The sequence below is a fragment of the Pipistrellus kuhlii genome, unplaced genomic scaffold, assembly GCF_014108245.1.
Source record: "Pipistrellus kuhlii isolate mPipKuh1 unplaced genomic scaffold, mPipKuh1.p scaffold_m20_p_3, whole genome shotgun sequence".
In the NCBI taxonomy this organism is placed as follows: domain Eukaryota; kingdom Metazoa; phylum Chordata; class Mammalia; order Chiroptera; family Vespertilionidae; genus Pipistrellus; species Pipistrellus kuhlii.
The window spans coordinates 104,664,020-104,686,963 of NW_023425529.1; the positions used below are offsets into that span (position 1 = coordinate 104,664,020).

Below are 22,944 nucleotides of genomic sequence, written 5' to 3' on the forward strand. Positions count from 1 at the left end.
GGAACTTTCAGATGTCTCTATATCTGTACCTGCATAAGTATGAAATATATATGAGTGCTAAAAATACAGTGCTAGTGTGAGGTCTTCATATCTTAAGGTTTTGAATTTCTGAAACAAAGTTTGAAGTTCTTTAAACATAGTAGACTCTTTATAAGTATTTAATGATAAGATTAGAATCCTATCTAATAAGAGTAATATGCAAATTGACCATACCTGTGCTGTACCCATAAGCCACGCCCACCACCAATCAGGAGTGAGTATGCAAATTAACCCAGCCAAGATGGCTGTGCCACAGAGTGAGCAGGAGGCTTGGGTTTCCCTGGCAATTGAGGAAGCCAAGCTTCCCACACACCCTGGCTGGCCCTGGACTCCACTCAAGGCTACAAAGTTTCAATGATAGAAGATAAATAAATCCCAACAAAAATGGCTGCAGCCACGGAGCTGGAGAGAGTAGGAGGCTTGGGTTGTCCCCAGCGATGGTGGAAGCCAAGCTTCCTGGCCTGCCTTGGCCTCTGCTAAAGGCTACAAAGTTTCAATTATAGAAGATAAATAAATCCCAGATACCAGGGCCTCTGCTTGGGTTGCCAGAGGGTGTGGGCAGCCTGCAAATCACCCCAGGCCCCTCGCCTAGGCTGTCCCACTCCCCAAGGGAACCCTGATCCAGGACACCCTTCAGGGAAAACCAGCCAGCCCCAACCTGTATACCAGATCTCTATCTTATCTAATAAAAGAGTAATATGCAAATTGACCATCACTCCAACACACAAGATGGCTGCCCCCATATGGACACAAGATGGCCAGAAGGAGAGGGCAGTTAGGGGCAATCAGGCTGGCAGGGGAGGGCAGTTAGGAGCAATCAGGCTGGCAGGGGAGCAGTTAGGAATCAATTAGGCTGGTAGAGGAATGATTAGGTGGTGATCAGGCTGGCAGGCAGAAGCAGTTAGAGGCAATCAGGAAGACAGGCATGCAAGCAGTTGGGAGCCAGCAGTCCTGGATTGTGAGAGAGATGTCTGATTGCCCGTTAGGCACTATACTACTGGGATCGGGCCTAAACAGGCAGTCAGAATTCCCTCGAGGGTTTCCAGATTGGAGAGGGTGCAAGCTGGGCTGATGGACACCCGTCTCCCCCTCGTGCATGAATTTTTGTGCACCAGGCCTCTAGTCTGTATAATAAAAGCCTAAGCAATCATTATGGTGGAACGACTAGTTGCTATGATGCACACTGACCAACAGGGGACAGATGTTCAACACAGGAGCTGCCCCCTGGTTGTCAGTGAGCTCCCAGTACAGGAGCACCCTCAGTCAGAAGCTGGGCTTATGGCTGGTGAGTATGCAGCATTGGAGGTAGCCTCTCCCACTTCCACAGTAGCGCTGAGTAGCAGCGAGCTGAGGATCATTGAGCCCACGGGCAGTAAGGAGCGAGGAGTCCCAAACTGTGAGAGGGTGCAAGCTGGGCTGAGGAAACGCCCCACCCCAGTGCACGAATTTCGTTCACCAGGTCCCTAGTAGTAAAATAAAGAAAATTTGGTGTAGAGATTTTTAAAATGTTAAAGTTTAAACTTTTAAAATGATAATGATATTACTATATATTATCTATATAAACATTTTAAGTATATCACTTAAAGATTACTCCCAAGGGAAGGAACTTTGTAATAATTACATATATATATACATATATACATATATACACATGTATATATATTTCCTATCTAATAAAGAAGGAACATGCTAAGTTTGACCTTCATACTGTTGCAAATATGGAGGCAAGCACAGCCAATAAGGAGGGAATATGAGAATTTACTTCCCTGCCCTCAAATATGGTGGCACCCACAGCCAATAAGGAGGGAATATGCTAATTGACTGCCCCACTCTCAAAGATGGCGGTGCTGCCCACAGCCAATAAGGAGAGAGTATGCTAATTGACTGCCAAACCCTCAAAGAAGGTAGCACCCACAGCCACGAGATGGTGGCGCTGAGTCCCCTCAAGCCCCCTGGGGCAGCAGGCACACAGTAAGGCTGGGGCCACCTTCAGGTGGGCCTGGATGCTCCGCATGCCTGCCTCTGGAGTCCCCCCAGTCCCTTCAGTCTTCCAGTCACCCAGGGCTGGTTTGAGGCACAGGCATGCCTCAGATGACAGCTGCCCAACTGCCCAGGGCTAGTCTAAGGCTCAGGTAACCAGGGATGGCTGAGGGTTGTGCTATCGGCAATGGCAGCAGCAGAGGTGTGATGGGGTGTTGCTTTCCCCTGATGGCCAGGTTGCCTCCTGCCCCTGAGGGCTCAGACTGTGAGAGGGGGCAGGTGGCTGAGGGACCCCATCCTTCAGTGCTTGAGTTTTCATGCACTGGGCCTCTAGTATATAATAAAATCCTAGGTGGCCTTTATGCCCTTGTGCCCTCACGTCATCACAAGATGGCTAACCCCATGTTGTTATAAAATGGCCGCTCTCACGTTATCACAAGATGACTGGCAGGGGAGGGTAGTTGGGGGGTGCACAGGCCATCAGGAGAGAGGAGTTGGGGTGACAAGGCCAGCAGGGGAGGGTAGTTGTGGGTGAGATCAAGCCAGCAGGGGAGGGCAGTTGGGGGCAAGATCAGGCCTGCGGGGGAGGGCAGGTGGGGTTGAGATAAGGACTGCAGGAGAGGGCAGTTGGGGGTGATCTAGTCTGCAGAGGAGGGCAGTTGGAGGCAACCAGGCTGTCAGGGGAGGGCAGTTGGTAGAGATCAGGCCAGCAGGGGAGGGCAGTTAAAGAAAATCAGGCTGGCAGGGGAGCAGTTAGGAATCAATTAGGCTGCCAGGGGAGCCTTTAGGGGTATTCATACTGGCAGGCAGAAGTAGTTAGGGGCAATTAGACAGACAGGCAGGTTAGTGATTAAGAGCCAGCAGTCCCAAATTATGAGAGGGATGTCCGACTGTCAGTTTAGGCCTGATTCCATTGGCAGTTGGACGTTCCTTGAGGGGTCCCAGATTGGAGAAGGTGCAGGCTGGGCTGAAGGACACCTCCCCACCGTGCACAAATTTCATGCACAAGGACTCTATTATATATTGTGTGTATGTGTGTGTCTGTGTTTGAGTATTTTTCATACTCTTCCCCTCTTGCCTTGAACATTACTGTGTATAAAGCAGTTATTCAGTGAATAAGTTTTCATTGATTGATTTTATAGAAATGTAATTCTTAAAATAATAATAAAATATAAGTTTGGGGTATACCACATAGCATATGTGGTCATTTAAAGTTATATAAATACTTAAGCTTAAATTTTTAGTTTGGTTGACAGCAAAAATCAGTTTTTGATAGACATATTTTCTAGGTTTTTCCAAGCACTTTAAAAATGCAATATTTGCTATAGAATTTAGACGGTGATTGTACAACAGATATAATTATTTATATGTATCTTATATAAAATTTTTTATATCGTATATAAATTATTTGTATATATCTTAATTACTTTTCAGGTGAATGCAGAACATTGACACAAGAATCATGTGACATATCTCCAGTATTAACTCAGGCAATGGAAGCCCTGCAGGATAGACCTGTCTTATATAAGTAGGTGATTTTTTCCTACTTTTGTTTTTATAATACACTGTAGCTTTTGGTAATATTAAACACAATAGTTTAATACTTATAATAACATTTTAATCTCATTATGTCTATATCAATGCTAGCATCAGTTCATTTGTATATTATATGCTAAAGAATGCAATATGGAGGGGAAAATCCAGATGTTCCTACATGGATTACCTCATATTTATGTAGAGGCTAAGAGGCTTTTCCCCATTCTGTCATCTTATTAACTACCTTGGAATTGTGACTAAGATTCTTGTAGCAACACTATCTTAGAGAGAGGGAGGTCAGGTCAAATAGAAGACTGAGAAGTGAAAAAAGGGTTTAGATCTTTGATTCTGTAATTTATGCCACCCAAGAGATAAATGATAATGTATAAGGAGAATTTATGCATTAACTTGTTTACATATTTTTTGTTCTTCATTTTAATTTTATTTTATTTCTCATCCTATATAATAAGATCCTAATACGCAAATTGACCCAACGGCTAGATGACCAGCATAATGACTGGTCGCTATGACATGCACTGACCACCAAGGGGCAGACGCTCAACACCAGAGCTTCTCCTTGGTAGTGTGCTCCCACATGGGGTGCACTGCTCTGCCAGAAGCCAGGGTCTCAGCTGGTGAGTACAGCAGCAGTGGTGGGAGCCTCTCCCACCTCCGCTCCAGGCAGGCAGTAAGGAGCAAGGGGTCCTTGACTACGAGAGGCCCCATTTGGCCAGGGCCAGCATGCAGACATCCCATGGAGGTTCCCAGACTGTGAGAGGGCACAGGCCGGGCTGAGGGGGCCCTCCCCACAGTGCAAGAATTTCATGCACTGTTTCTCTAGTATAAAATAAAAGGAAATACTTTTTAAGTAGGGGACTGATGCACAAAATTTGTGACAGGGGAAGGCTGTTCCTCAACCCAGCCTGCACCCTCTGGCAATCCGGGACCCCTGGGGCGATGTCTGACATTCCTCTCGTAATCCAGGACCCTTCGCTCCTTATCGCCTGCCTGCTCACTCGTTACTGCTTGGCTCGCCACTCCTTAGCACTGCTGGGGTGGCTCCTGCCACCGCCGCTGCACTCGCCAGCCATGAGCCCGGCTACTGGCTGAACAGTATTCCCACTGTGGGAGCGCACCGACCACCAGGGGGAAGCACCTGCATTGAGCCTCTGCCCCTTGGTGGTCAGTGTGCATCATAGTGACTGGTCGTTCTGGTTGTTCCAGTCATTCTGCCAAAACAGTTGCTGGGCTTTTATATATATAGATGACTGGAATAATATGAAAAAAGGGAGACAAAGTAAGGAGTTATAATTCAGGAGACAGAAAGGAAGTGGAATTGTACCCAGACATTGAATCTTACTCTGAGTCATGCCTTTCAAATGCTAGTAATATTTTATAAGATTTCCCATTAATCTGCTTTCTGATTGGACCATTACTTAGCTTGTAATAAAGTTCTAGAACACAAATGCTGGGACAATTGTGTAAAAATGTCATTCTACTCTTGTGTAAAGCAGAATTATAAGAGAGACACAACATCAATAAAACACTGCTCTCAAATTGCTTCAGTTTATGAAACCAGATATAAACACATCCATTTTATGAATATACTAGAGGCCCGATGCACGAAGATTCGTGCAAGAATAGCCCTGCCTTCCCCTGGCTGCAGCACTGCCTTCACTCTGGATGTAGCTGCCTTTCTGCCTTCCCATGTTGCCCAGAAGCCCAGAGCTGCTGGAGCAGTGCGGAACACCTGCATCGTCACCATGGCGATGATGTAAGCGTCCCACCCCACCCCTGGTCGCTCAGAGCCTTCATATGTAAATCAACCCGCCATTTTTGTTGGGTTAATTTGCATACTCCTGATTAACTGGTGGCCATCTCGAAGGTATGGTCAATTTGAATCTTTCTCTTTTATAAGTGTAGACTAGTTGCTGTTCTAGGGGTCATGTCTCAAGTATTCTGTGATAGGTATAGGGATAAACAGTAGGGAAAGTTTCCTTTGGAAACTAGGTAAAGTGAGTTCTGAAGGTTTAATAGGCATTTTCTAGGAATAATGGGAGCAAAGAACATCCTAGGTTGAGAGAAAAGCAGCTGCCAAGATGCAGATTAAGGAAGAACATTCAACTTTGAGTAATAATTGCAACAGCTTGCACTGGTCATGGGGTTAATAGTAAAAGCTGGATCATAAAGCCATAAATCTTGTGCATGTACATGTGATCAGCTAATGTTCAGTGTGGGTCACCATCTCTTCAGATTATATTTACTTTGAAACTTATTTCCTATAATCTTCACTTTAAGTTATTCATGTTTGGTTATGAATCATTTAGTATCTGACATTTGATGTTTGATTTTAATAAGTGTTTCATTATCTATAGATTCATGTTTGTTCACAAGTTAACATTTCTTTAAACAAAAATGCCATTGTATTTCAGACATTTGAAAAGGTCAACTGACTTCTATAAATATATTTTCACTAAATTTTGCTTTTTTATCAACATTTGGAAAGGAGCAATACTATATAATGGCTTAGAAGGTGTTGTGTGTTCTGAGTTACATTTTTTTAGAAGACTGCACCTTTATAAGCTTCAGTTTCCTTAGCTGTAAATGAAGATAATATTAGTACCTATTTTTTAGTTTCTTGGGAAGATTAAATTATTTTTTTTACATAAGGTGTTTAGTATAATACACCTTATACTCATCACTAAATATTAGCTATTATTTTTATTTTGAAAAGAGATAAACTACAAAGTTGTCAACCAAACAGGAATGTATTTAGGGTCTCCATGACAGCCAGGCAAAAGCTTGAAGGACAAAGAATCATGTACACTAATAACTCTACGAAACCCACCAGCCAATCAGGAGCAAGTATTCAAATTAACCCAATAAAGATGACAGTGGACATGGAGCTGGAGTTATCAGGAGGCTTGTATTGCTCACCCACCTTGGCGGGCCCTGTCCTCTGCTCAAGGCTACAAAGTTTCAATTATAGAAGATAAATAAATCCCAGATACCTGCTTCCAGCGGCCCTGGCCCTGCTCAAGGAGGCACTAAAAAAAAAAAAAAAAAAAAAAAGGAGGGGCTGGAAGCTTGGGGGAGAGGGGGCATGGCCAGCTTGAAGATGGTCATTGGCCCCTTACCCAGGCTAGCCAGGCACCCCAGCAGGACCTCCACATCCTGAAGGGTCTGTGGCCAGCCTGTTAACAGCTCTCAGCCCCTCACCCAGGCTGGCCAGGCACCCACCTGATCCTGGTCACCCTTCAGGGTAAACCAGCTGGTCCCCGCCCGTACTCCAGGCCTCTATCTATACTAATAAAAGGGTAATATGCTAATTAGACTGGAAGACCTTCCAGACATTCTTCTGGACAAAGCCATGGTGGCAGGGCCAAGGTAGAGGTGGTTAGAGGCCAAGAGCGGAGGGCAGTTGTGGGTGATCAGGCTGGGGGGGCGGGGTTATTGAGGGTAAGCAGACCAGCAGAGGGGCCACTGGGGGTGAGCAGGCTGTTAGTGAGGATCAGTTGGAAGAGATTAGGACAGTAGGGGGAGGCAGTTTGGAGTGAGCAGGCCAGCAGGGGGGCAGTTGGGGACAAACAGGCCAGTGGGGAGGGAAGGTATGGAAGAGCAGGCCAGCAGGGGGGCTCGGTTGGGGGCAAGCAGTCCAGCAGAGGAGGCATTTGGGGGTGAGCACACTGGCATGGGGGGAAGATGGGGGTGATTAGGCTGTCAATGGGGACATTTGGGGGTGATCTGGCCTGCTGTGCAATTGGGGTGCAATTAGGCCGGCAAGCAGAGTGGTTAGGGGCAATCAGGCAGGCATGCAGGCAGGTGAGCGGTTAGGAGCTAGCAGACCCAGATTATGAGATGTCCGACTGCTGGTTTAGACCCGATCCCTGTAAACTGACTGACAGTAGATCATCCTTTGAGGTGGTCCCATATTGGAGAGGGTGCGGGCTGGGCTAAGGCACACCCTCCCCCCTGTTCCATGAATTTTGTGCACCAGGCCACTAGTATCTAATAAAGTGGGAATTATGCTAATTGACTGTCATGCCCTCAAAGATGGTGGCACTCACAGCCACAAGATGGCAGTGCCTAGTCTCCTCAGCCCCGCCAGAGTGGCAGGTGCACTGCAAGGTGCGCCTGCCTCTGGAGTCCCCCAGTCCCCTCAGCCCTCCTGCCTCCCAGGGCCGGCTCAAGGCACAGGCAAGCCTGGGATAGCAGGTGCCCAGCCACCCTGGGCCGCCCTAGGCTCAGGGCCGGCTGAGGCTTGAGCTGCTGTAAGTTGCAGCGGCAGAGGTGTGATGGGGCATTGCCTTCACTAGGTCACCGCCTGCTCCTGAGGGCTCCCGGACTGTGAGAGGGGGCAGACCGGGCAGTGGGGCCCCCGCCTCCAGTGCATGAATTTTCATGTACCAGGCCTCTAGTAGAACTGTAATCAAGAGGAAAGGTGATTTTTCTCTGAGGGGGACATGCTGAGGAGGGGGGGGGGGTGGTGAGGAAGATGAGTGAGAAGGTAGGATTTTAAGACGAGTTGATTACCATAAGATGAGTGCTGAAAAAGAAAATTGGCCTTTCATTAAGTAATAATGTATCTTCAAAGTGGTGGATTCTTTAAATTTAGCACAAACTTAATGTATCATGTTAACCACCAGATGGCATTATATGAACTTTATTTAAGTAATGTATATTAGCTTTACTTTTCATTATTGTGACTCCAATGTGTAGGTATCATGTATAAGAAAAATGTCAGTTATTGAAGTACTTAGGGAAAGTTGCCATATTCAGTTTTTGTTAGTAATATATAACTGGAATGCTAATTCATTTGTAACTTTTGAAATTTCTTCAAAATGAAATTTATTATATGTGGAAATGAAAAAAAAAAAGATGTCTTCTTTCTTTGATAAACCTTCAGAAAATAAATATAAAGAATGTAATAAGTACAGTATTGATTTTCTTTTTTTCTTTTTAAATATATTTTATTGATTTTTTACAGAGAGGAAGGAGAGAGATAGTGAGCTAGAAACATCAATGAGAGAGAAACATCGATCAGTTGCCTCTTGTACACCCCCTACTAGGGATGTGCCCGCAACCAAGGTACATGCCCTTGACCGGAATCGAACCCGGGACCTTTCAGTCCACAGGTCGATGCTCCATCCACTGAGCCAAACCGGTTTCGGCTCTTCTGTGTACTTTTAAAAAAGAAAGAACTTTCATTTGGGTGGTGGGGGTAAGGAAAAATAGTGATAATGGGAAACAGAGAGATTTTAATAAAGAAGTGGGTACTTGTGGCAACTGCAAGCCATCCTCCAATTTCATCCCAAATTGTTTGATCTTCCATTTCAAAATTTTCCTTCTCTAAAAATTCACCTTAGAAAGACTTCCCCCTTCTTTCAGCTAGAATTGATGACATGTAAACACGTAAAAGAAAGTTATTTGCTGTGTATGCTAAGGGGATCTGTAAATTTAAAAAAACATTTTTATTAGTGGAGTCAAAATAAGCTTTTCAGTGTGGATAGTATGTTTTGGACAAATTTGGTGGTGAGTTGTGATAATATGTATAAAGGAGAGTTTTTAATGTAGAAGGAAAAGTAGTTTGGGTTGGGAGGTTGTAATTGGCCCTGAGAATTAGATAATATGGCCTAATGTGAACAGTGGAGCAACATGTTTGGACTAGGAGGATAATGAAATGTGAATAGTCCAAGATTTCCACCTTAATCTTGATTTTAACCTAATTCACTACTTTTTTTTCTTTTTAAAAATATTTTTATTGATTTTTAGAGAGAGATGTAGAGGGAGAAAGAAACATTAATGTCAGAGTGAAACATCAATTTTGTGCCTCCTGCATGCCCCCCTTCCCCCCCCCCCCCCCCCCCCCCCAAGATTGAAACTGCAACCCAGGCATGTCCCCTGACCAAGAATCTAAGTGGCAACCCTTCAGTGCACAGGACAATGAACCACACCAGCTGGGGCTCATTTATTTATTTTATTTTATTTTATTTTATTTTATTTTATTTTATTTTATTGCCACTGCCCCTGTGATTAATCCCACATTCCAGCATTCTTTCTTAAGGGTAGTGAAAATGTGTACTTTTAGATTGAATTTTTATTGTGATAATGTATTTCCTATATTTCCCTTGTTTAAAAACAATATTGCTTAAGAGAGTTATGTAAAGAAGCTTTATAGATGTCTTGCTTATCTTAGGAATTGCATGAATAGTTTGATATAACCAGTAGGAAGAAAACAACTATTTTTTATATTACTTACTTCTAGGTATACCTTAGATGAATTTGGAACAGCTAGAAGAAGTACAGTTGTCCGTGGATTTATTGATGCTCTTACTAGAGGGGGCCCAGGAGGTACACCTAGACCCATTGAAATGCACTCCCATGACCCTTTAAGGTATGGTAATCAGACAATATTGGCTATTTGATGGTTTTATAAAGGGAATCTTTACTAACATTTAGTTATTTGTGTTCATAGATATGTAGGAGATATGTTGGCTTGGCTCCATCAAGCTACTGCTTCTGAAAAAGAACACCTTGAAGCTCTCTTAAAGCATGTAACTACACAAGGTAGGCCCTCTAATTGATATTGCTAATGTCTAAATATATAAATAACACAAGACTTCTCTGTTTTTATACTTACTGATGACTTCCTCAAGGGGATAAACTTTTCTCACCTACAAGGTACAATAAACATCCTAATTAAGTTTCCTCTTCCTGTTTTTCTTTTTCTGCTAATAAACTTTCTTCTCTATCCCCTTTATCCTGTCACACAACTGTTCACACCTTTATAGTGGAACCTTCCATACTGAGCCCGAGTTCTCTGCTTTTCTTTTAAGGCATTGCTTTAGCATACATTAACTCAGATCTTCCATGTCACTTCACTTTAAAGGCAGTTTAGGTGTGAGTAAGCTAAGTGCCTTGCTTATGGTCATTAAGCTGCTAAATCTTTGACTCCTACTAACCAACTCTTTTCATTCTTGTGTGGTTTTAAAGATTTTTGCATAATTAACTATATACTAAATGTACTTAAAGTTTTGGTTTCAATTTCAAGGAAGAAAAATTACTATTTTTGAATTGCGAAAGTCTTTTGTTCACAGAAGTTCAGATCTTTGTTTTGACTACCTGAAGTTGAATGTCATAGTGGGGGCTAATGGATAATTAAGCTATTTTATTATTGATATGCAATGAAGATAATTATTATCACTGGAATCACTTCTGTTTTGCATAGCTTGGCCCCTCATTATTTTGGTTCAGCACATGATCTGCACAAGAGGCCAGTGTACAAATTGGTGACAAGACTTAACCTCATTTTTAACTCTGATTATGATTAGACCAGCATATTTGTTAGATTGACACAAAGTCTGAACTTTTTAAAGTTGGTTTCTGTTATCCAAAGTACCCGGTTTAAGAGAATATATTTCTTACAAATGTTTCAGAAAACTTAATATGAGAGACAATGTTAAGACCTGGGAAGAAAATAGATTGGAGTCAGATGAAGTAGGTTATTTTATGGGAATGGCTTAATTCTTCTAAGCCTCAGTTTTACCATCTGTAAAAATGAAGGTGGTTATAAGCAGTAAATGTCAAGTACCTAGGACAGAGCTTGATAAATGGTACTTAGTAAATGTTAGCTTTTCCATTAGATTGCAAGGTATGGTTTCCATTTTCTCATTGCCTAGAATAAGGTGGTTGGAGAACAAATGCTAATAAATCTTCACAGTATTTCCTTCAATTAATATATTTTACACTCTCATTTACTTTTTCACAAAATAATTTTATTCACTTTATCAATCACTAAATTAATCAATTTGTTAGTCCAATGAATTGACAAGGCTCTAAACTCACATGTTAACATAATTAATAATGGCCTAAGGGATATTGAACTTAATAAAATGATTTTTATTTCAAATGTTTTTTACTCATTAGTCATATGTAGTATTTTTTTAGTTTTTTGAAAGTGAAGTATAATATGGAAACATTTTTGAATTATGTTATAATTAATTGTAGGTGTTGAAGAAAATATTCAAGAAGTTGTTGGGCATATCACTGAGGGGGTATGCAGGCCTCTAAAGGTAAAATATTTTGTTTTTATGTATGTCATATGGTATCTAGTTAAATTATATTCTTATTCTTATGAGTTTAGCCTGAATTAAAGCTGTAATTTTGTCAAATTGACACAGTAATGTAGATAATGAGATATATTTAAAAATAATTATTGTCAATTTTCTGTCTAAGAAAATTTGAGACATCCTTAATTTTCATTTTTTTATTTATTTTTACCTATTATGTTTCTAATAGTAATTTGTCAATCACTTGAATTGAAGTAACTAATTTCTGAGTACTTTACAGACTTACTAACAACATATTCCATTTATTTTAATGCTTCAAGTATAGTAAACTTTTCTGATAGCAATAAATGATAAATCCAAGGATAAAAAAGTGTTATTAACAATACTATTTATAGTACAAGAAACAGAATTTGAAGTCAAAATTAGAATGCCCACTTTGCAACTTAGTTGTGCTCAATTACTCAAATTGTCTAACTCTTCTGCACCTTGATTTTATCATGTTGAACCTGTATATAAAAATATCTACTATCAAGGGGTATAGGCTTGAACTGAGAAAACTGTAGATGAAGTATATAGTTCTTGGCTTCTACAAGGCCTGAAACAGATGTTGTTTTTCTTTATTAAAGAGTAATTTGCAATTGTTGGTTTATTTTTCCTTGTAGACTGACTTCAATTTACTTTATAGACATTGAAATCCAGAAGTTTCATGATTTATTCTTACCGATAATCAAACCCTGACCTCAGTGGTTTAGACTAATGCTTAACTACTGAGCTACATTGGCTGGGCTCATTATTCTGTTGATGATTTCTGGTAGTAACTGCTTTGAGACAAATTTTATACATCAGTTATTATTTTTTTATATAAATAGCATTTTTGCTACCTTCTTAACTTCTTCATCTAATTATTGTTTTCAGCTATTAATTTTTAAAAATATATTTTATTGATTTTTAATGAAGAGGAAGGGAGAGGGATAGAAAGAAACATCAATCAGCTGCCTCCTGCACACCTTCTACAGGGGATGTGCCTGCAATTAAGGTACTGGAATTGAACCTGGGACCTTTCAGTCCACAGGCTGACACTCTATCCACTGAGCCAAATTGGTTAGAGCTAGCGGTTATTTTTTTGTAGAGTATATCTGTTATTTTTTGTTATTTTTCTATCCCCTATGATTTAATATTCAGAAATCCTTTATTTAGGAGGAACTTTGTGATTTCTGCCACTAAGTTTTATTATTATAATGCTTTTGTAAACATGATTAGTGAAGAAAAGTTAAGCTTTTAAAAAATGTTTAATATTTTTCTCACATGTTTTAATAGGTTCGAATTGAACAAGTAATAGTCGCTGAACCTGGAGCGGTTTTATTATATAAAATTTCTAACCTCCTAAAATTTTACCACCATACAATCAGGTAAGTGGAATGGTTAAATGTGCTTGTTAAATCCTGTGATACCTCATTTCAGTTAGAACAGTGTAAGATTTTTTTTTTTTTTAATTTTCATTGTTTGCATTCATCCACATGAATGAATGAACATATGCATAATTATCTATGTTATTTTTTTAGGTCTATTGTTTCCATTTGCTTTTATTCTACAAACAAAATTATATACATGCTTACATACATAGATAACATTGTAAATGCACTAGTAAAATAGATTTATAGCACCCAAAGCACAATATATTATACTCAGAATAAGGCATAAGTTAAAATATTCTATTCTGGATGTAAATAACATAAATTCTTTTTTACCATTTAGTTTTCTGTTAGTCACAAAACAAAACCATAGCTTTATCTTCTCTAAATAATGTTACTTTAACATCTCTACATAAAACTTGCTTTAGTGTCTCTAAGTAAAACCTACTTTTATCTGGTTAGGGACCATTTGTTTTATCCTATATAATAAAAGCATAATATGCTAAGTGTCCAGTTGACCAGTCAGCTGTTCACCAATTGCTATGGTGAACAGCTGACTGGTCACTTAACTGCTTGCTATGATATGCACTGACCATCAAGGAGCAGACAGTCAACCGGTTGACGAGTCACTGTGGTTTGCACTGACCACCAGGGGGCAAATGCTCTGACTGATATGTTAGCTTGCTGCTGGGGTCCAGCCCATCAGGACTGAGCAAGATGATCCGGACACTCCCTGAAGCCCTCCTATGGTTGGCCTGGCCAACCTCCCACATCCCTTCCCAGTCTGGATTGTGCACTGGTGGGATCCCTTGGCCTGGCCTACACCCTGTTGCAATCTGGGACCCATTGGGGGATATTGGAGAGCTGGTTTCAGCCTGATCTTAAGAGACGCTACCGGTGCACAAATTTGTGCATGGGGCCTCTAGTTTAAAATATAATCTTTGATTCCAAAGTTTGCATTCATTTTAGCTTTGCATATATATATATATATATATATATATATATATATATATATATATGCAACACATATATATAAGTGTGTGTGTGTGTGTGTGTGTTGATGGTATACACCTATATCTGAACATTATTTGTAAACTAGAGGTCCAGTGCAAGAAATTCATGCACAGGGGCCGGGTCCCTCAGACCAGTCTGCACCCTCTCCAATCTGGGAACCCCTGTGGGATGTCCAACTGCCTCTTACAATCTAGGCCTGCTGGGTCCTAACCATTCTCCTGCCTGCCTGCCTGATTGTCCCTAACCATCTCTGCCTCTCCCGTACCTGGGACCCAGGATTCTCTCCTTGATTCTCTCCTTCAGCCAGTTGCAGGTACCCAGGATCTGGGCTGGCTTCGCCCAGTCTGGCTGCACCCTCAAGGAACTGTGGGTGGGTGGCTTTGTCTGAGCTGCAGCCGCAGGCGCCCGGGACCATGGTGTGGGCAGCTTGTCCCTTTCCTGGGCTGCAGCCACTGGTGCCTGGGACCATGGCACAAGCAGCTGGTCCCTCTTCCAGGCCGCAGGTGCAGGCATTGGTGTCTGGAACCACAGGGCAGGCAGCTTGTTTCTCTCCCTCTCTCCCAGCCACAGGTGCAGGCTCAGCCTCTGGCACCCAGGATCATGGGTTGGGCAGGTTGTCGGCTTGTCCCTCTTCGGGGCCTCAGCCTGGCTCTCTCACAAGCTCATTTGTGCCTGGCTGGTCCCCATTTCTCTCTGGTGAGCTCATTTGTGCTTGGCTGGTCCTCATTTCTTCCCAGTGTTGAGTGTCTGAGCTGTTACAGGGTGTGGCATGTAGACCATTTGCATAATAGCTCCTTATTATATAGGATGTTACCTTAAGTCTATATTATATATGTTGTTAGGTTAAAACACTGTCTTTTCAAACAATTTTGATAGTTTCCATATTCATTAAAAATGATTTTAAAATAATTTTTACTCAGTATGACAGTATGAGAAACAGAATGTTCATTGTTAAAATCAAAGATAATTATTATAACTAATAGATCCTAGAGAGGTGCAAGAATCACTAGTTTGCAAATCACTAAAAGACTATGGCAATGATGTTATCTACATTCTAATGACAGTGATTAACCATCCAAAACTTCACAGCTAAGAGATTGATTTCCTGTCTTATTGGTAGATTTTTAAATAAAACTAACCATGAAGCTGATCAGAGATAAGATTTGGGTTCTCAAAAATTTTAGATATAAATTCATCACTTGCCATGACTCAAAAGCAAGAAATTAATTTCAGTTGTAAGGTATAGGCTTTCTAGTAAGAGAATGATACATACTTAAGAGCTGAAAGCAGCTAACACATAGCTTACGCTGTATTATGCAACAACAGTAGTAAAATGACTAAGTTATTTATGTAAATAACCTTAAATAAACCCATGGGAGCTGGTTTAGGACCCCGCTCTTCTGTCTGTCTGCTAATTCTGGGCTTCCTGTTAGGTACTTAAATGCTGGCCACTGCCAGGCACTACCTTTTGGCTTTTAGCATCCTGCTGAATCCAAGCCATCCACAAGTCCTCTGCTTATGTCAGTTTCTGTAGATCTTGGCTACAAACGGGCAGGGCCAATCTGCCCTCTTTTCCTGTCTGCCAGCTGTCAGTTTTAATCACTCAAGCATCTGTTTCTGACCGGGTTTTAGGTGCAGTTAGTGGTTTCACTTTCAGGGAATAAGATGGATGCTTTTTCCTGATACAGAGCTACTCCTTCATGAGTTGCCCAAAATATACCCTGTCCTTGGTTTGTCAGGAATCATATTGGCTGAAAACCTGGAGTTTTTATCAGTCTGGTTCCCAGAGTAGCAGGGCTGATGGCTCTTCTTCCAGTGCAATCACTAAGGGCTCCTATTGAGACCCATAGGCTTGGCCTTTGCCTTTGTTTCTTTCTCTAAAGCTTGGAATATAGGGTGTGGCAGGCTATATCACCTGAGGTTACTGGAAGGGCTAGCTTCTCTGGAGGATATGGCTGCTGAGGTTTGGAAGCTTAAGAGCATTCAGATGCAGGGCTCCTTGCCAAGTCTCCCTGCCCTGCTTCTGTCCTCAGCCTCCCCTCAGGCCCTGGAGTCCACGCCTGCCTCTGTGCGCCCCAGCCTCGGGAGAGTGTTTGCAATTGAAAAGTCCTGTGTTCTGGGATTAAAGAGTAAAAACAAAGATAAAACATACCAAAAACAAGAAGGAAATCCTAGCTTTCTCTCCTCACAGCATCCTGCTGCTTTCCCCCTGTAGCAGCCTGTTTCTTCTTTACACATTTGGATGTTAAACTTGTTGCCAAGGGATGCAGCTTTGGTGCTTAGCCTGGGCATGGTTTCTATTCTTCTGAGGGAGCTGGCACTCTGGTAATGCAGCTTCTTCCTCTACCTCTCGGCCTGCCAGCCCTCTCAGACCCACGTCCTGTTGTTCCTAGTGGTCTCTAGGTGTTTTCTGCCCTTCCTTTTTGTACCTTGTCTCCTCAGCTGTTCTTAGTTTGTTAATTCTGGTTGGTTGTTTTCCGATTTAGTTGTATTTCCGCCTGTCCTGGGGATGAGGTGCATAGCACGTCTGCCTATTTGGTCTCCATTTTTCCAAGTTTTAGATTTTTATGCTGAGTGGGTTAGGGAAGATGTGGGAGAGTTTTGAAAGACTTGAGCTGATTTATGATTAATTTGACTCTGAGTACTCTGTAGATAATATAGTGGGGCAAAAGGGAAACAAAGAAGGCATTTAGGAAGCAGTTTGTGATAGTCTTGGAGGTGGTGGAAAGTTGTTGGTTTTGGACATATTTGATGTTATAGCTAGAAGGACATATCTGTGAACTAGATTAGGTCAGCTCTGAATAGTTACATGCTTGTAATATTTATTAATTTAGAGGTTAAGAAGAGAAGAAACCCCAAAGAAAACTGGGAAAGAATATAGGCACTGAAGTTGGGAAAAAATAGGAGATAATGCAAGTTCCCCCAATTTTTTTCTCCTATACATTAAAACTGCTGGAGAATATAGATTCTATCACAATGCAAGAATAAACCAAAAGAGGGAAGATTTGAAATCCAGGAAACAGGGAGTTCAGTATACTTTGTTGCATTTTCTTTCTGATAAAACATTTTCTTTCTGTAGTTAATAACTGCTTGGTTTTATACTTGCTTACTTTTCTGTGTCCTTATCACTGTTTTAGACCTAAACTATTAAGTAGACTCTGCATTTTTTACCATATATTCAAGAACATGCAACTTACCTCCTCTTTTCTCTTCCCCACATCCCTCTCAGAGCCCTCATTCTACTTCTCCAATCTAAACTAGTTGTTCTTTAGGCTATTGCGTGGACATTGCCCTAGGGTTTGTCTTCTCATAAGCCTGCTAATTCCCTGTGTTGGATTCCCTGATTCCTTGGTCAGCTCTGAATAGTATTTACTTGCTTGTAATAATGAAACATTGAATATTTATTTACTGGAGTGCTATGGTATAACAATTAGGAAGCCTGGGAAAGATGAAGGTTCATGTATTGAGTTGGAGGAGGAGCATTGTATAAGAGAATTTAGCTCTCATCTTCTATATCAGGGAATTTGTATGTAATACCTAACATTGAAAAATTAAGTAATAAGAGTATGAAAAATTGGGTAGAAATATGAAGTGAATGTTGAATCTCTATGTTGTACACCTGAAACTAATATAATATTATAGGTCAATTGTACTTTTATAATAAGGAAAAAAGAAATAGAGAAAGAAGGGAAGGAGGAAAGAAATAAGAAAAGAGAAAAAGTGAGTGATTAGAAACTATGAATTGGTCTTCAAAATATGACAAGCTAGATAATGACTGAGAGGTTATGATAATAAGGATTAGCCTTTGTATTGATGGCTTTAAAGAAACCAGAGTGGGCTCAATGGAAATTGGTTTCTGAATCCAAATAAATTCAGGCAGGGAGCCTAAAGAAAAAACAAAACAGAAAAACATCTACAAGTATGTGGTCTGGTTACTGATGTCTAGTGATTACTTAGTAAACGTTAGTAAATTCAAGATCTGAGTAATTGCAAAATATGGCTGATAACTCAAGTTTTTAAAAATAAATGATGTAAATATATATATATTGTTCTCTCCAAATTTTTCACTAAAATATCAGTTTCTTTTTATATCCATTTAATTTTCTTTTCTCTTCCCTTGATGTATTATACTTTTATTAAGAGGCATACTTATTTTTATTATATAGCTAGGTATATGTGGAAATTTCAATTTATTTTGGTGTTTAGCTTATAATATTTTTAACTGAGATACTTTAATTTTCAAAAAGTACAATATTACACGTCCCTATTTAGGAATCTGCTTTTACTTTACTGTTTATATATTTTTTAAATTGATAATTTGCTTTGTCTCCATTAACTTTAAAAGTTTATCCCAACATATTTTCATTTCAGAATATATTAAAATATATAGTATTAGTATTTTATAACATATGTAGTGTGTCAGTTCTCAGTCAATTTGTTGTATTTTTGTTTATTATCTACTGTTATTTATTAATAACATTATATGTATTTTTAGTAATCTAAACATTTTTTAGTATAGTAAGTAATATGTTATTTTGCCTGTGGAAATTATTCCCTTCAGGATTACAGTATATTTTTGCATCAACAAAAACCCTTTTCTCCTAAAAACACATTTTAAAATCACTTTCAGTACATGAATTAGGAAAATCAAATTGGGAATTTTCTTATATACATGCTTGTCTTATATCCTGGGAAAAATGGGAAACCGCATTGAATGGGTCTAAAGAAATATTCTTGTAATGGTAAATTGAGAAGTGCAGATGGCCTGATTATTATTTCAAAATATCACATTATTCATAATTAGTCTAAATATATATCTATCACTTAGGTAGCTTTAACATTTTTGAGAAAGTGTAATTCATAGGTGTGTTACTGATATGGTATAACAATTTTAATTCAAAGAATAACTCAGTATTAAGTTTAAATGTTATATCATAGAACTATTGATGGAATGGTTTTCCTACAATTAAAATTATATATTCTTGGATAAACAAGTCATGTATTTATGTTAGTAGTGGAAAAATAGAAATATAGGTTTGCATATTATGAGTCTGTTCTAACCCACGGTTTGTTTTTTTTAAGAGATTATGATGTACTAAAAATATAATACTTTGCTGAAACCAGTTTGGTTCAGTGGATAGAGCGTTGGCCTGCGGACTGAAAGGTCCCAGGTTCTATTCTGGTCAACGACATGCACCTTGGTTGAGGGCACATCCCAAGTAGGGGGTGTACAAGAGGCAGCTGATCGATGATTCTCTCTCATCGATGTTTCCAACCCTCTATCCCTCTCTCTTCCTCTCGGTAAAAAATCAATAAAATATATTTAAAAAGAAAAAGAGAAAAAAGTATAGTACTTTATTTTCATTTCTTCATTTCTTACTCAAAATGAAAAAACAAAGATAAAAAATACACCAACTCTCATTTTTATGTGAAACCAGAGTAATTGGTTTTAATTCACAGTTACTGATGTAAATTTTTATACCATTATGAATCTTCTATTATATATAAAAACATTTTTTCTATTTGACTTTGGGTGGTGGGCACACAATGCAATAAACACTTCATTTATTATAGGAATGTACACTTGCAATCTGTGAACAGTGTCATCCCAATAAATGTAATAAAATAAACTTTTATTTAAATCTATATCTTTCTAAATAATTTTATTCAATTAACTGAATTGAACAACCTGAAATGTTCTTTGCTTTTAGTGGCATTGTTGGAAATAGTGCAACCACATTGTTGACTACCATTGAAGAAATGCATTTGCTAAGCAAAAAAATATTCTTCAATAGCTTGAGTCTTCATGCAAGTAAATTAATGGACAAGGTATGTTTGAAAAATGCAATTTTTAAACTATTTGAATGTGTGTCTTTCACATTTAATGTTTTGCTGATTTTACACTGGGTGATTTTTTTTCTCATTCCATAAAATGTTTTCTTGAGTTCTTCCTATGAATAACAAAATTCATTTTGAGATGCTTACTGGATGCTTATAGCCTGTATTCCTGGAACAGCATAACATTGAGTCATAATTGGAGATAGGATCTTAAGCCCTAGTTTCACTACCGTTTTTCTATAACCAAAATTTTGTAACTAAATCAATCTTACTGTATTTAGGTCAGGGCTAAAATTAAATACTACTTAGAAAACTGGAACTCTTACTTAATGTTTTTTAAAACAGCTTATTGTGATTTTACTCTCTGGTGGTCCAGCTTTGTCTTTATAAAATGTATGCTCCTTTGAATTTAGTACTATAATTTATTATGGAAATAAACATGATAATAACCCCTTCCCCAAGAAATAAAACCAAATAAATAACAGCAACAGAAACCTGGAAGAATCCTATGAGAACTAATATTTTAAATTGAGCAGTGTGTTGTGACAGGACCTAAAGGAATGGGTTTATAGTGATTAAATTTTTTTCTTTTAGTTATTAAAGTCTAAAGTTTTTCAAGGATGCATTATAGTCACTATGCTGGCATCTTCTTTTCCTTTTTAACTATGTTATTGTATCTAATAGCCTGGATATATTAGGCACAGGTTTTATAATATAGTGTATGACAGTCAGTAGCAATCTAGAGTATCTTGTCAAATTTTACATTCCTGAACACAGAGAAGCCTTAATAAGGAGTTTTCTTTGTGACCCCCATACATGACTCAAATTCTTTTGTAAAAGCAGCATGAATTTGTAGAACTGGAATATTTATCTTATATTTTTTCTGTTTTATGTATTTTTGTTTACACAAAAAGTTTACTAACAATTCTGGTTATGTATATAATTTATAGGCATTTTTATTTTGATAAAATTTTAAAGAAATTATTTATATATGATAAAAACTTTAAACATGAATAAATGTGCTAGGTGATGAGAATTCAAAATCAAACAATCAAGGTCTATTTGCCTCAAATTGTTTCTCCTTTAGCAGAAAATAGTCTAATAAATAGGTGATTACTACAGAATCACGTTTTTTGAAAGGTGTGTGTTCAAGGCCTCTTAACATATTAAGAAGAGTATACCTTCATATACTCCTTTGCAGAGAGGAGCTTTTCTGAGAGGGACATAAAGGAATTGAACTTTGAAGGTTATGGGGGATTTAGATAGGACTGAGTATAGATCATCCTGAGTAGAGGAAATAAATGAAACATGCAAGAACACAAGCTCTGAGTCACAAATAAAAAAATTTTTCATTTAATAAAAATATCACTTGGAAAGTAGTATGCCATATAAATAGGAGAAAGGCTAGGTTGCAAATTGGCTAATTAGGGCACTAACGAAGTAATTTTAATGGAAATATGTGCTCGAAGGCTTCTAGGAAGAGCCATGAAGGATAGATTCTTGAAAGGTAAATATAAATTTTCCTAACTTGATGACTGACTGGATCTTAGCAAATTATAGGGAGGGGTCAAAAATAATTCCAAAGATAGCCACTTGAGGAATATTGGTATTAATCTTAAATATCTAGAATATGGAGAGTAAGAAAACAGTGTATGAACAGGTTGGAAATACCAAAGAGTTAGAGAACCTAAAAAGCACAAAAATAATGGGGGGGGAAATGATGACCTTACCCCTGTGAGCAACCTGCCTCTGTCCAAGGAGCAGTAGCCTTGCGAGCAGCCTGCGCCCATCCAATGAGAGGCAGTCCCCTCAAGCAGACTGCCATCATCCAAGGAGCAGCAGATTGTGAGCATCCTACCCCCATCCCAGGAGCAGCAGTTGCACAAGCAGCCTGCATCCATCTTAGGATCAGCAACCCTGTGAGCAGCAGCCACACAAACAGTCTGCCCCCTTCCAAGGAGCAACAGCTGCGTACAACCTGCCCCACTGAAGGAGTAGCATCCCTGTGAATAGCCTGCCCTTGTCAGTGGAGCAATAGCAACACAAGTAGCCTACCCCCCTCCCAGGAGCAGCAGCCGCACAGTCCACCCCAGCCCAAGGAGGAGAAGCTTCATGAACAGCCCACCCCTTCCGAAGAGCAACAGCTGTGGAGCAGTCTCCCCCAACCAACCAGAGGAGCCACCACTGCTATGAACAGCGCTTACAAGAGGCGCAACTGCCAACTGAGGAGTAGTTGCTGCTGCGACTGAAGAGCAGCCGCTGCATGAGGAGCCATTGCCACCGAAGGGGCAGCCCCTGCTCAGCTCGACACCTAAGTACCCTGGTGAGAAAAAATGGGTAGATAAACTCCCAAAGGAAAGAAAAAGGAGGAATCACCAGAAAAGCAGCTAAATGAAACAGAGGCGTGCAATATGTCAGACAAGGAATTTAGAATCATGCAGTTCATAAACCAGGTGGATGAAAAAAATCAACTTATGTAAGAATCAAGAAGAAATGAAGAGTGATATAGCTGCAATAAAAAACACCATGGTTAAGTTTCAACAGTAGACTAGGAGAAATGGAGGACCAAATTAGCAAATTAGACGACAGGGAGGCAAAACACACCCAAACTGAACTACAATTGGAGAAAAAAATGAAAAGACAGGAGGAGACCCTAATGAAGCTTTGGGACAACATGAAACGAAGCAACATATGAATAGTAGAGGTGCAAGAATAAAAGGAAGAGGAACAAGGGTTAGAAATCCTATTTTAAGAATTAATATCAGAAAACTTTCCTGATGTGGAGAAGAAAAATTCACACAAGCACAGAGAATCTCAAACAAGATGAGCCAGAAAGACCCACACCAAGACACATCCTAATTATGATGGCAAACCTTCAGATCAAAGAGAAAATCTTTAAAAGGCTGTAAGAGAGAGACAGAAAGTTAGGTACAAAGGGATCTCCCATTAGATTATAAAATGATTTCTCAACAGAAACACATCAGGCCAGAAAAGAATGGAAGGAAATTTAAAAAGTGAGGCAAAGCAAGGGACTGAATCCACGAATATTTTATCCA

The 22,944-nt window shown here is 39.6% G+C and overlaps 1 protein-coding gene across 2 annotated transcripts in view; it reads left to right on the plus strand.

The window, feature by feature from the left end:
- The window catches only part of COG6 (component of oligomeric golgi complex 6), a 78,401-nt gene that overhangs the window by 27,447 nt on the left and 28,010 nt on the right, over positions 1-22,944 (plus strand). For both annotated transcript variants that reach the window (XM_036456059.2, XM_036456060.2), the window contains exons 8-13: positions 3,454-3,547; positions 9,821-9,949; positions 10,031-10,122; positions 11,563-11,627; positions 12,942-13,033; positions 19,762-19,879. In XM_036456059.2, coding sequence (XP_036311952.1) covers positions 3,454-3,547; positions 9,821-9,949; positions 10,031-10,122; positions 11,563-11,627; positions 12,942-13,033; positions 19,762-19,879 — 590 coding nt within the window. The remainder of the gene's footprint in view (positions 1-3,453; positions 3,548-9,820; positions 9,950-10,030; positions 10,123-11,562; positions 11,628-12,941; positions 13,034-19,761; positions 19,880-22,944) is intronic.